Here is a 14,474-nt window from a genome sequence, read left to right on the forward strand (position 1 = left end):
GCCTCTTAAGTGAACAGCAATAAACTCTACGCGAACAGATGTTTTCCCTCTTTTTTTGTCCTCTTGCATTTCATCCATAATTATGCACTACAATGTTCTCGTCTGGGTTTTGCCAAGAGCAATCTTGCCGCTGTTTGTCTTCGCAGTGTAAGGCTGAGCGCTTCGGCCCAAAGATTGAGCAAAAAGCCCACGATTCCCAAAGCCTCCTGTCACTGTACATCAGGGATCGTCTTCTTTCCTTTGCATTAAGCCTGAGGGAGGAGCAAGTTGTTAGCAGGAAAATTTGCCTCTTCCAGCTGCTGCTCTGGGGTTCCCAGTGCTGGGGTCTCTCCCTGCCTGCGCCTGTGCCCTGGGCTTCAGCCAGGAGGTTCCTGCACTCGCCTGGCTTTGGGCACTGACCCAGCCACGGCTCAGAGTAGCTACTTCTCCTTTGCCTTGCAGGGGAGGTAGGTGCCCTCTGAGACAGTCCTGCCCACTCTGTGCCACCTCTGCCATGCTGGCCAGACCGCGGGGAGACAGCAGAGCACGCTTTCCTCTGTAACCACTAGCTTTACCTCCAGCCTTGCCACCATTGCAGGCACCATGCAGGCTCTGCAAAGAGTCTTTGACACTTTCAGAAGCATGTATTTTACCTCCTGACAGTACAGAGAAATGACATTGTCCCTGAAGAAATGTGATGCATTCCGGCAAAGGAATCTCCTCCTGACAAGGAGCCTGCAAGCAAGAGGGGAGCTGGGGCTCCGTAACCACAAGCATTAGCTGGGCTGAGCGTTCATTGCCTGGCGTGATGCCTGCAGGGGTGCCTGCATCTTCACAAACCCACTTTGTCCTTCCCAGTGCATCTTTGAAGAGCCTGGCTGGCTTCTGCTTTCCACACCCATGGCTGAGGACGGAGGCAGACGTGCTGTGGGAAGACACAGGCCGAAAGGATGACCCCTGAGATAACACCTAACCTATATACAAAGTCTCAGCTAAGGAGGTTATTCCACTTTGAATCGATACTGATATCTCTGCGTCACTGATGCTGCTCTACATGGCACTGAGGGCAAACTTCCTTGAAAGGAGCCTGCGGGAAGAGCATGGAGTTTTATCCTCACCTTCTGGTCCTGGCCAGACTGCTCAGCTGCAGGGGAGCCATGGCATCTTTTCTGCTGAGGGCAAGGCCATTTCTCTCCTCCTCATTAGGATTTTTTTAAAGACATTTAAAATGCAATCTGTTGGAGGAGAGGATTGGCTGACCACATGATAATAATTCAGAAAAGCAACCTTTTTATTGCAGATAAAGACAGTGATACTGAATGTAGTGCCCTGCAAAGACGGGACACTTTTCAGACACGTGGGTGAGACCTTTATTAAAGGTAGGTGCATATTATTAAATTGGCCTGCATACTGATCCAGGACATTTTTGCACACCTTCTATCTTATGAAAGCTGCCTCGTGCCCATCAGGTCCATCAAGGATGCTGGCAGCCACTCCCAGCTTTTATTTTATCCTTGTTGCCTTTAATGAGGTGTCAACTGTACAGACACACACCAGTATATCAAACAACACTGCGAGACAGACTGTAGAAAAAGTGCACAGCACATTAATGATGGTTTTCATTTGTTTGTGAGACTGCTATGTGGAACATGTTGCTGCTTCTCCTCAGCAGCCCGGGTGCTCTGGCTTACAGCTCTTCTCCCCTTGCAGAGCCCTCTTCCCCACGCGCTTGCAGATGAAAGTCAGTCTCCATGATCAAATTGTGACATCTGCTCGATTACTCCAGTGCCACTGCCATTCCCTGTATAAATACTTTGGCATTTGTACTGTACTGTGTAAACCCATTAAAAATATGTAATAAAAGGGCTTATATAACTTCTTAAAGCCATAATTACAACTCCAACTGGGATGTTTTGTAGAATTCTGAGCATTATAGATTAATCCCTTTGCCAGATTACATTTTGTAATGAAAGATATTCATCCTCGAGCTTAGAAGTGTAAAAATGTCAGTAAAATTGATTGCATTCAAAAAAAGGGAGAAAGCTGAGCTCAGAGTTACACCAAGGTAATCCTTAAAACATATACAAAATAGGAGTTTGTAGTAGAAACTCAGGGTAATTTTTAAGCAAAGCTGGACATCTGTCTGGGATTACACTATAAATACAAAGGAAATACAGACAACAAACTAATATTGCAAAAAAATTTTGTGCAATAGCACATGAACTGCATATGAGCTACCACTGCTTAATTCCTGTAAAGTGGAACATCTTTTTTTAAAAATGGCGATACATGTTTTCAGTATTTTAGTCAATAAAATTGCCAGCCCTTACTTTAAAAAGCAGGCAGAGTTTTTCTTGTTTGGAATGATTAGACAATTTAGGAAAAGGCAGACCGTAAAATTCCTGTTGTTCCTCTCTAGGAGTGAAATACAGCTGCTGGAGGCAACAGTCGCATTTGTAGATACCACAGAGATTAGGGTTAAATAAACAAAGGTAAATCCCAGGGACAGCAGAGAGCTGCAGAGCACCTCCTACTGAAGGACTGTCTCATTCCATTCCCCTTCTCACTCCCTGAGCGAATGTATGTGCGCAGGTGCTGGTATTGGTATGTATGTGTGCAAATGCACGAGAGCAGAGCGTGACTCAGAGGTAAATCTTGATCTGTAATCCCCTCTCCAGGCCATTAATCATCAACTATCTTTTCCATCAAATTCGGAGCACGTGGCTACGCTGTGGTGTTTGAATCCCTCAGTAGCTGGAGGGAAAAGAGAGCTTCTGCCATCGCCTGGCGCTAAGCTGCCGAACAGCAAGATCAATCTTGTCTTAAGCTGCCTAAATAGCCCACAAGCTTGAGGAGAGCTAATGGGAGACTGCATGAACATAGTTTTTTCTAACTGTTATCTTCAAACCTACCAGTGGCGAGCTGAGAAGTGGTTTTAATGATCCACGCAGCTGAGCTTTAGCCTTGACAGCCGTTCAGACATGTATTTCTCAGCAGCGGTAAGCAGCTAATAGACCAATGCGGCCAATTTACTTCTCCATCACTAACATCTCAGAGGTAACAGAAAGAGATCCTTTCTCTGACTTGTCAGTGGGATTTAAGGTATGGGAAGGAGGAAGGGCTGTACCTCCTTTGCAGAGCTGCTGGCTGCATGCAGGCTCCAGACAGGTCTGACACTTGGTGCATAGAGAAATACTTCCAGGATTTCCAGCTGTCGTTTCAAGGAACAGAAGTGAGACCAGGCTTGTACCAAAGCCATCACTGAGAAGTCACCTGGAAAGCTATAAACATTTCATCCCATGTTCCTCAGGGCTATGGAGGAGCTTTGGCATGTAAACATGCAAGGCAATAAAACAGATCTGGATCAAAGCTCTGTCTCCTGCAGACTCAGGATCAGAGGCACACGCATCTTCTGTGGGAAAGGACACTCTATGCTTCTCTTCATGCAGCCACTTTTAAAATGACCTTGCAAATGTTTCTACACAAAACTTCTCTGTTTTCATATGTACAGACCAACACCACTCTGGTTTTCAGAGCATTAGCCAGGAGCGTAGGAGGGAGGAGAGGGGGAAAAGTGTTCCTTCACTCTGTCCTGTAAATTTTGGCAAGTAGCTCATATCAAATCCAGCAGGGTTGTTAAGCAGAGTCAAAAAGAGCATTTTTATTCATTTACTCATTTTATAGGAGGAACGTTTGACATCCATTAACAGCCCTTGGAGAATCCAGAGAATTCCCAGTGGTGTTTTTCCTGCCTGGGGTTTAATTTTGCACAGAGATCTGGGCAGACATTTTGACTAGCCAGAAGATAAACAGAAGCCTTGACAGTGGGTGGAGACAGAAGATGGATGGTGGTAGGCAAGATGTTTGAACTGAAATGGCCATAAGAGAGATCGACATTAAATAACTGTGGCAAAGGAGACGTTTTGCTACCAATAACATCCCAGACAAGATGTAATTTATAAGCAGCACCGAAGCAATCAACTTCCATTGATGTTAAACTTTTTTCTTCCAGAGGTTTAGCACTATGCTGTCACCATAGTCAAATTTGGAAATGAGGGAGGCAATTTACATTTTTAAAAACAAAGACTTTTCCTGGAGAAATTGATGGAGCTGTAGAAATCTGTGACGCCTTCACAGAAAGTAGATGCACTAGGACCAACCAAGGATTTTGGTGATCAGGGCATGATGCTCGCTGCTCTTAGTAGAAATTGTGTGTTCATATTCAGAGTAGCTGCTTCGGTTACTCCTTGCATCACATGGCAGTACTTTGTGGTCTACTAGATCCAGCGTGATATATTTCCCTCTAACACTATCTGTCTTGGTTTGAAGACAGCAGGGAGTGGAGGCTATTTGCTGCCTGACTCAAAGAGTGAGTGTGTTTTGCAGAAGCTGTGAAGCTTTGCAGAAGCAGTATTTCCCAGCAATCACTTCAAAAAGTCCCATCCTCCAGCTGAACGGGAGCTGCATGCATTACGCTGCAATTTTAATCTGCTTTTATTCTTAACGGGCGTTGCTCACACACAGGTGTCTTCGCAGCAGATTCCTGGGAGAAGAAATTAGTTTATAATTCACTTGTTAAAATGAAGAGGATGATGGAGAGGTGAGAATGTTTAAGGCACTATCTTAATTCCTATTGATTCTCATGCTAATCCAGATAAGATTTCTCATTGTTCCTGAAATTTCCTGAGATCCTTTTCTACCACTGCTCCCTTTTTCTGTATCTTTAGAAACCCTCCGTTCTGTTTTAAACATATAAACTTACATTCAGAAGAGATGGGGAGAAGCATGAGAAACTCAATCGTTTGTTAAAATACAAAAGCAAAATGAAAACACAGAGTTAAATTCAAGAACTGTTCCTTATCATGATCGCTCTTAGCACGCTCACCAATTGGGGCTGATCAGCTTTCTAAGGATGAGAATGTCTAATACAAGGTCAGTATTTACAGTTACAGCTTAGCAATGACAAGGAGAGTGACTGGATTCAAGCGTTTGAGCTTTCTGTTGAAGCTATACAATGAGAGAAGAACAACAAATGAACCTGCAATGCTAAAACCAAGAAAGACCTTGTGGTTTTTATTCTGCTCAGTTAGACCTCTTTTATTTGAATATGCAATTGTTCAAGCTTTTAGGAAAGCTTTGATTTCTCAAGGATTAAACTTCAAGAGAAAGTTTTAAAATTTACTTGGGCATTTTACACATTTAGAGCCTTGACCTTTATACTCCTGCCTTTAAGATTTTCTCCATAACCATACATTTTAATAGGACCTTCACATGCCATTATTTATTGATCAGATGCTGATAGTTTAAAACAACCTCGGCGCTAAAAATTTTGTGATATAATGATTTTGGCTAGCAGCATTGCAAGCCTTGTGTCTTGTCACATTTATCCCGGCATTTACTGTACTCGATGTATGTTTAAACCTCTCTTCTCTGAGCAGTGGCATTACTTCTGTCCCCAGAACGATGCCATTTCACACGGAGGAGCAAAGCGATGCACAGGCAGCCCCGTGCCTGCTGCAGAGACCTTCTGTTGATGAACTTCAGGTGATGCTCATGGATGGAGCCGTGTCCATCTCTTAAGCTGATGTCAGTCGTGACTGTTGCAGTCACGTTCTCCCTCTGCCCTCATAAACGTGTTCCTCCCTTGCACTAGCACCAAGGCTTGTCTGATCTGCTTGTGAGCCACCTAAGACGGGTGGAAACAGAGGAAAAGTGTATGGTTGTCAGACAGGTTAGCTGCCAGAGCCAACTCACTTCCCTGAGACAAGCACCAGAGCCTACCCAAGGGAGAGATGGGGACCTCTGAGCAGGGGCAGGGGCAGAAGCGTTCTGATCTGCACCGCATTTCCCCAGAGGCATAAACCACCCAGAGGCTGTTCCATGCTGACTCTAGGCTGACTGAAAGACAAGATGGTACTGAAAAGAGTGTCCAAGTCTATTAGGAAACTGCTCCAGATAGGGTTTTTCTTGAGTTAGTTTTCATCTGGGTCATTGTCCTGGTTTGGCTTAGCTTAGGACAAAGGAGCTTCCCTCCTGCTACAGGAATGGCAGGCAGGACTGCCATCTACCCCCTTCCAAGAAGAGCCTGCATTTAGGGCAGTTTAAAACAACCGTGGAATTGCTTTAACCTAATTTAGATTAATATTTTACCTAAAAAAAAGAGGACAGCAATGTTTAAATGGCAGGGAGCATGCACCTGGCCGGCCAGTTCATCTGTGCCTGGAGCAATGCTTGAAATCCTGCTTCTACAGACAGATCACAGCTCCCTCCCTTATCTTCTTGCGTGCAGCTCCTCCATCCTGCTGCCAGCAGTTCTGGTTGCTCGGCTGCTGGCAGGCTCCACTTCCCCCAGTGCTGTTCTCTGACCTGTTCCCCCAGCAGCAGCCAGCTCTGGCCCTGCCCCAGGCTGTGAAGAGGCAGGAGAGGCCAGCGAGGAGCTGAGCAGGCTGCGCCAGGGAGAGAGCAGCGGAAAGGAGGAGAAGGAGCTCAGCTCAGAAAGCCTCTCCCTTGCCAGCAGACAAGGCAGGAGCACTGGAAGCACTGCATGCAGGGGACAAGAGTCACAACCTTTGTCCTCTACTCGGTAAAAGAAATGGGGATTAGGGGCGTGTCCATGTCCTGCACATCCCACCTGGGAACACATTTATTGCTCTCCTGCCACTGATGCATGTCCCCACCTGCGGTTCCTGCTCCAGAGAATCCCACCAGCCAACACCTGCTCGTGGCTCAGCCATGGTTTAGCATTGTGGATTAAGACCAAAGCCAGCCTCTGCACTTCAGTATTTCTGTGTAGCGTGGCTCTGTTTTGAGACAGAAGGCCCCGGGTGCTCCTGTGGAGGTGAGCGGAGCCACCTGTCCCCGCACTGCCTCGACAGCCCTGCTCAGCTCACCCAGAGCATTTCCCTCATGGGTGAAACCAAGGAGGCATCATGAAAACTGGCAGCTGCCCTGAGATGGCTGGGGACAGAGGCAGGGACACAAACCATTGACTTACAGGAGTCATTCTTTTATTGATGCACATGAGGTGTCCCAGACAAATCGAGTCACTCCAACTGTGGTTTCACACAGGGTTCTCATACCCTTCAAATGTTCCGGGCCAACATGATTTGACTCATCACTAATACTCACACTATGATTATTAATTACTATGATTATTTACTATGATTATTAATTTACTATGATTATTAATAATAGTAAAACCTTGCAAAGCAATTCTACTTCTGCAGCATTCTTGCTGCTTGACTATTGATCCAGACATCCCTGGAGTCCGCCGTGCTGTAGCTATTTATCTGTAATACCAGACAACACCAGGAGGGTTTCAAAGACGTGTCAGAGGTGCTAGGATGCTGGTGCTATCTTGGCTGTCCAGGGGTATCCTTCATCCTTCACGGATAGCTCTAACCTTCCAAGAAGTCAAGTCCTCACTTCCAGGGCCAGGCTGTCATTCAGTTTGTTTTACTTAAGCATGAACAATACTCCAGTATCCAGTAAATTCCACTACCTCAGGACATTACAGTGTATAATCTGAACTTTTATACATATTAACAAGTTAATACACTTCCATACTGTAAAGATAGGTTGATATAATAGTTAGGGGAATTTTGGTAACAGATGCCGTCTGTTAGGCCGGGCCTTCGAGGGCAGCGTGGGTCTGGCTGCGTGCACAGGTGACACACACTGTGGCACGTCACACGGCAAGGACCGCGGCCGAGAAGGCGCCAGCACCAGCCCCGCACCCGTGCCCGAGCACTCACCCACGCCCCGCGGGTCGGCCGGGGCGGGGAGCCACCCGCGGGCCGGGCACTGCCGCCGCCCCACAGCCCCCGCCGGGACGGGACGGGCAGGGGCATCCCGGCCCCTCCCCGGCCGGCCCCGCTCGGGGCGGGGTCTCCCAACTTTCGGCGGCGGCCGCGGGGCCCGACCGGCCGGCGGCATGAGCCCTGCGGCGGGGCGGGGGGGCGGCAGCGCCGGGCAGGGCGAGCCCCCGTCGCCATGCCCAAGGAGCGGCCGCTCTGGCGGGGCCCGGCCTTCCGCCTCTGCTTGGTCTCGGCCGCGCTCTTCCTCTGCCTCCAGCTGGGCATGAGGCGATCCTGGTGCCCGGAGGAGAAGCCTCGCGCGGCGGCGGCGGCAGCGGGGCGGGCGCCCCCCGCGGCCCGCGGCACGGAGCAGCACCCGGGCGCAGTGGCGGCGGCAGCGGCGGGCAGGCGGCGGGTCACCTACGTGCGGAGCGGCCGGCGGGGGAGCGCCGCGCCCGGCTGCTGCCCCCTGCAGCCCCCGGGCGGCCGCCGCAGGAAGGTAGGGAGGGCGGAGGGGGGGGGGGAGCGCCCGCCGTGTCCCGACAAGAGAGTGTCGCAGAGTCGCGACAGGAGCGGGGCTACGGCGCCCCCTCTCCCCCTGGGGCGGAGCTGAGGGTGACCGGGCTCCTGCGGTCCCTGCGCCGCCCTCAGTCGGGGCCGGGCTCGGTGGCCGCTGGAGGACACCCGACCGTAGGAGCCCCGGTTCGCAGATGTGCCCTCTTCCCGTTGCTGGTACCCGAGAAGAGTTGGCGGGAGGGTGTTGGTGCGGGGAGGTGAGGAGATGCGATGGCGGCTTCCTAGGAGGGCATCTCGCGGTCGAGAGATTTTTTTGAGCAATGCCATTAAGTCGCAGGAGAGGTGGAGTGTGCTGGTGTGGGGGCTGAACAAGGTCAGACCTTGGTCTGGGAAGGTAACCTTGGCTTGAAGCCACCAAGCTTGCTCAGGAGGCTGAAGCACCACCCCTGATGGGAGCAAGCTTGGGAAGAGTCCTTGGCCCTTGGCATTCTTAGCGTCTGAAAGCCATTTCATTCACAGAAGGCTGTCAAGAAGTGTTTCTAAGACATACCTACGTGAGAATTAATGAGTTGGTAAATGGACCTGTGATTAGGTTCAGAGGTGGTAATGATTGTAACGCCTGAAGACGTGAGGACCACAATTAGCATCTGGAATTCAGCAAGATTGAGGAGTGCCAGTACCAGCCTCTTCCCCCAGTTAGCTCTGTGTACGACCAGTACTGGGATGCTGCCTTCTTCAACGCGCTCCGTACTGTCTTTGGTTTTGGCAGATGCCAGTCTCTCAGGAATCACCTGTAGATTCAAATGTGCATTCTGATGAGTTTTCTTTTCAGTCTTGCAGGGGGAGAAGATCCATCTTTCAAAGGCTGGGAAAGAGTAGTTTGTCACCTGTTTTGAGGCCTTGCTGTCAGGGTGCAGTAGTAATTGTCTGTGCAGATACTTAAAGATGCTGGAATGACCATGAAGAGGAGCAAATGGGATTTTGTTAGAGATGGGACCACTTTCCTGGTCAAAGTAAATATTTACTTTGTAAATAACTTTGCCTTGACAAGAATAAACCCAGGAATGGCTAAACCTTCTCCTGTCCTTAAACTGAAGCTTTATCTGGAATTTGCTCGCTCAGTTTTTGGGGAAGCAGCTACCCAGAAAGTCAGACACCTTGTGATGTCCATCTGAATTACTGCATGCTGTGGATGCGTAGGCAGTATAGAAAGCATTAGCACAGATCAGAGTGGTCTTTGGCCGTTGTTGTTTGGACACTTTCAACCCAGCTGCTATCTTGCAGATCATCACTATGTGATCGCGTAGCCATCCCAGAGCCAGGTGCAGGAAAAGAGTGCCACGATGTCAGTAGTACATGAATGTGTCACCAGAGATGTCTCTGATAGAGAAAAAAAGATATACACTGAATGGAAAAAGGAGCTCTCTCAGTCATCTGCATACGTTAATGCATATGTAATGTGCGTTTCATTGCGTGGAAGTGTATTGCAGGTAATGGGTACCCGTCTTCTTCCTGTTAAGTTGTTTTACTCTGGTCCGTTTTGCCCTGCAGCTTTCTGCACATGCAGTGAATCAAGACTCACTTGAAGAAGAGACCTCTTCCTGACAGCCAGACCGCCATCTGAGCAGATGACCTGGGATTACGGGTTCTCATTTGCACATCTGCTTTCTTTTCCTTAACCTGTGCGCCTCCAGTGATTTATTTCTTATTTAAAGATGAGGTGGACGATGAGCTCATGTATAGTTTGAATTTTAGTTTCTGTTGTTTCACCTCATCTTCTGTGGGGGCTGTGGTGGAAAAGTAAAACTGCTAGTTTCTGCCCCTGTTTTTCTGAAAGGTTTAGAAGGAGAAATGAGATAATCCCTTACATCCTTTACCACTGTGGCCGTGATGAGGACAGCGTTGTCACATATTTCTTCAGCATAATGACTGTGTGGCATCCTCATGTGCTGTGATGTCGATACCATGTTGAGGTATCTAGATCTTGCAGTGTCAGTTTTTGTGGTTTTTATTGTCAATGCTGTGTTACTTGGTATTGTCCTAAAGCCCAACTTCGGAGATGTTGTAGTTATGGAAGAATTTTATCATTCGTGGGAAGAAAAAAAATTGTAGTCATGTGGATTCAGATAGTTTCTTGACAACATGTGCTAAGCATAGCATCAAAAAAAATGGAGGCAAAAGTAAAGCATATCCTAATTCAGTTTCATGATTTTTGAGGAAGTCCTAGCACAGAAGTAGCAGCAGGAGAAGGTGCTCGTCATACCGCAGAGCTGGCAATGCCTTGCGGTGTTGGAGAGCTCTAGGCTCTGGCAAGCCCACAGCACGTTTTTGTGCGTCTCCAGGTGAAGTGTGTGAAACATCACTGGTGTGGTTCCTGGTGTTTGGCACATTGCTGCTGAGGTCTCATTTGAATCCCACTAATTAAGCCAAGTGAAAAATATTAGTAAATATAATGTAGGGTGGAGTTACCAGGTTAAGTTTGAGACCATCAGGTGTCTTCCACGTTCAGCTATTTGTCTTGAGCGTGTTGCTTCAGGCTAAGAAAAACTACTCCTTAAAGTGGAGATAAGTGGGAGTGAAATTCTGGGAATTCCTGGTTTTGAAATAGAGCTGTTAAGTAGAAATGCAGGGGGGGGAAAGTGATGAGAAAATAAAGTAGAAGCGATCTGAGTACTGCTGTTTTTTCTTGTGGAAGCGGAGATCATGCAAGATAGCTAAAAAAAAAAAAAAGAATGATTTATTTTGTTTTTCTATTTATTTTAATTCTTTTTCATCAGGAAACACTGTATTTCACTTCAGACTGTTTTAAGATGATGTGGGGGCTCTTGTCGGAAACAGCTGCTTAAATTAGTGGTCTACCAATTGGCTTCTACCAGCAGCTCTGTAGAACAGCAGCAGCATGTAACTGCTGCCTGCACCGCGTGTGCCGGTGGGTGTAAATGCTGCCCGGGAGAGAGGAACGGGCTCCCTGTGCAGGTCCTTGGTGCTGTACCGGTTTGGGATTGCTTTCGCTGTGGCTTTTATGTGCTTTCATATCTTATATCTGTCCATAAACCATTGTCAGTCCATTTTTGAAGTCCACAGAGGCTTTCAGATGTTTTTTTTTTTTGCACCCACTGCTGATCATGGTGGCGGTGTTGGGATACGTGAGCCAGGAGGATGGCAATAATGAAAAATCAGCGAGGCCAAATTTGGCTCTGTTTTCCTCATGCCACTTGGTTATAACTCTTCTCACACTTACATCACTGAATTAATGCAGAAGACTGATGAACAGAGTATTTCCATAGGTCTACTTGAATATCCTACTTTGTGGCCGTATAAAAAAATTGCAAAAACACACAGGGAAATTTATTTTGTGCCTGCTTTGAATCACTGTAAAGTTTCGTGAAGCGTAGTTGTGTTATTTATTTCCCAAACAACCAATGGCACCAAAAGTGGGGAAAAAAAAAATAAAAAAGACTGAGACAGGATGGGAGAAATGGAGACTCATCCATAAACGGCCCTTGCGTCTGCGGGGTGCTGCCTGTGCAGTCGTGCGCTTTTCCCGACCGCTGGTAAATCTCCGTCAGCGGAGGGAGTGACTGTGCGGCAGATGGGAGGGTTTGACCACCAAGTTTACGGGTGTCTGTTCGTGCCTCAAGATGCGTGCGTGAAAATGGCTAACTGAAAGCAGCAGGGAATAAAGTAACTCAGCTATGCGACAGCTCTGGGCGCTGCCTGTTCTGGTGCCTTTGGGAGCTGTGTTGCTCCCAGCTGTTTTGCTCCTGGTGGAGCTTACCAAAGAGCAGATGCTGCCGCTCTTGCTGACAAATAATAAACAAAATTTGACATTGAGAGCATGTGATGGTTATCTGAAGAATGGGGAGAGTTATGCGTTGTGCTGCAAATGTAAAGCGAATGGAAGTTTGTAATCCCACTTGTGTTTTTGTGGGAGTGCTCAAAACTGCGTTGTTGATAATAAAATGCCCGACTGTGTTTATAAACTGTGGTTCTAAGCTCTGCTTGTGTTAGGCTCGTATGGAGCAGATAAAAACTCCAGCTACGTGGAAACACACTGTTTTTGCCACACGTTAACTGCTCTTGCAATAGGTATCAGTGAGATCTGCACCCACACAGCGCTGCAGATACGTGAGCTGAGTTTTAAAATGTTACTGCAGAGTGTGATGGTAAAAAAAATATTTTTTTTCTGCATTTGGAATTTGAAATAACAGCAAATTCTTATCACAGTGATTGCAGTAACAAGGTTGTGTTGGCTCTTGTGCTCTGAAATGGGGAGGATCCCTCTCTGAAAATCTGGTTAGGAAAAGCTGGAGTCCTTTGCCTTCTGGGCAGATTTATTTCTATGGAGGAGGAGAGGAAAGAAAATAATTTTATGGTTATGCATGAAAGAAAAAAGGCCAATGTTAGTCTGGGCAGGTGTTTTAAGTTCCTGCAGTTCTACTTGCTGGTGCAGCAAGCACGGTTATGTCTCCTGACAACCGAGGTTCAGGCTCTTGTTTTCTGCGCGGGCACAGCTGGGCTGTGCAGCAGAGGGCCCTGGAAGGCAGGCTTGGGCAAGTGCTTGGGGCTACTGGGCTGTAGCCACCGCTGTGTCTTGTGGCAGCATGCCTGCCGGAAGACTAGCAAATTCCTCAATGTAGTTTGAGAACTGTGGTATCAGCTGGAAATCACTTTGTTGTTGTGGCTGTCCAAAGGTGGGAAGTGAGGTACGCTGCTGAAGTTAACTTCATGTTATTTTGTGTGCTCTTTTGTCTCATGTCTAGGGATGTAAAAATGTTTGCCTTCGGTGATACAAAGCTAAGAGTCAGATTTTGCTGCTGGTCCCATTTGTATTTTGTCTGGGATTTTAATGTATTTTGAAACATGACGTATCATTGCCTAAATCAGAACAATCTTGTGAGTTAATGTTTTTATAAGCATTACTTAGACTTCTATACATTCGTATTTTGGTTCTTCATAAATACCTACTAATTGTCTTTTGCTGTTACTCGTTGGATTGCAAGTTTTGTTTTTCTTTAAATAGAAACTATTTCTGAGAGGCTACTGCTTCTCTGCAGTGCTGACTGGTTACAGTCTCATCCTTAATGTAATTGAAATCTGCAAATTAGTTTGGAATGGTATCTTCCAAGTTATGTGGAATAACTGGCAGTTAATAATACGGCAGGTTCAAAGTAACCTCATTAAATTTAGCATTATAGTATTGCCAAGATTTTACTTAAATTTTGCATTTTATTTTTAATTTTAAAATGGCACTGCTACTTACATTTATGTCAGCGATATGTAGGGCTTATGCAAAGTCCTTTTACTTCTTCTACAAATCTGGTGAAAAAGTATGTCAGATGTTTCCATTGTCTATTGATATGTAAAGTTGTTTCAAGCTGACTTCACATCTAAACACACAAGTAAAGCACAAGTAAACTTTGGGCACTACTTAAGTAGGAAGTTACTGCCTCTTCATGAGCCTGAGCCAAAATTCTTGGAGAAAGCTTGGTTATTCTGAAGTCAAATGTGTCCGTCTGTTTTTCCGTATCCCACAGTGTAAGAGCTGGCTCATTTTGGATTGAGACTTAACAAGTAAACTGTTATAAAAGTTATGTATGCCTGGAGCAATCTTTTAACATTACAGCAAAGTTTAACACGACTGAGCTTTGGAAGCTGTGCAGTGGGTCACATCAGGCTGTGTTTAAAGGAGCAGATTTGCCCAGGCTGAGCCAAAACAAGGGAGTTGCTGGAGCAGCAGCATGGGTCAAGGCAGCCTTTTGGGTCTCCTTGTGACGTTAAATCCAGAGCTTATTCCACCTGTGTATCAGGTGAGACAAGCACTGTTTTTTAAATGTTACAGGAAGGAGTGAATAGTGCTCTAGCTTTGATGAATGTGAGTTGCAGAGAAGGAGTGTAATGCTGAGGAGCTGGATATTGGTTATTCTTCTGAGTGTGCTGCTTCTGGGCACCTCCTGTAATAACAGGTAGACAGACTGGAGAGACTCAATGGGAGGAAAAAACATTGAGAGCTGCAGGAAGCCAGGCAAGCAGGGAAAGCCTGGCAGAACTGGTGATTGTTTTTAATAGGGAAAGGCAGATTTTGAGAGGAATGTGCCAAGGCTCTTCAAACTAAAAAATATATTTTCTTGAAGGGCATAATGACCAGTTGTTCCCTAGGTCCACTGCAAGTAGGACAAGAAG

General features: G+C 46.8%; 1 protein-coding gene across 1 annotated transcript in view; it reads left to right on the forward strand.

Annotated features, from left to right (window-relative positions):
- Positions 1–7,971: 7,971 nt before the first annotated feature.
- The window catches only part of METTL24 (methyltransferase like 24), a 52,080-nt gene continuing 45,577 nt past the window's right edge, over positions 7,972–14,474 (forward strand). Inside the window, exon 1 of the mRNA XM_086608116.1 lies at positions 7,972–8,274. Coding sequence (XP_086464242.1) covers positions 7,972–8,274 — 303 coding nt within the window. The remainder of the gene's footprint in view (positions 8,275–14,474) is intronic.

This window comes from Tauraco erythrolophus, chromosome 2 (assembly GCF_009769465.1).
Source record: "Tauraco erythrolophus isolate bTauEry1 chromosome 2, bTauEry1.pri, whole genome shotgun sequence".
NCBI lineage: Eukaryota > Metazoa > Chordata > Aves > Musophagiformes > Musophagidae > Tauraco > Tauraco erythrolophus.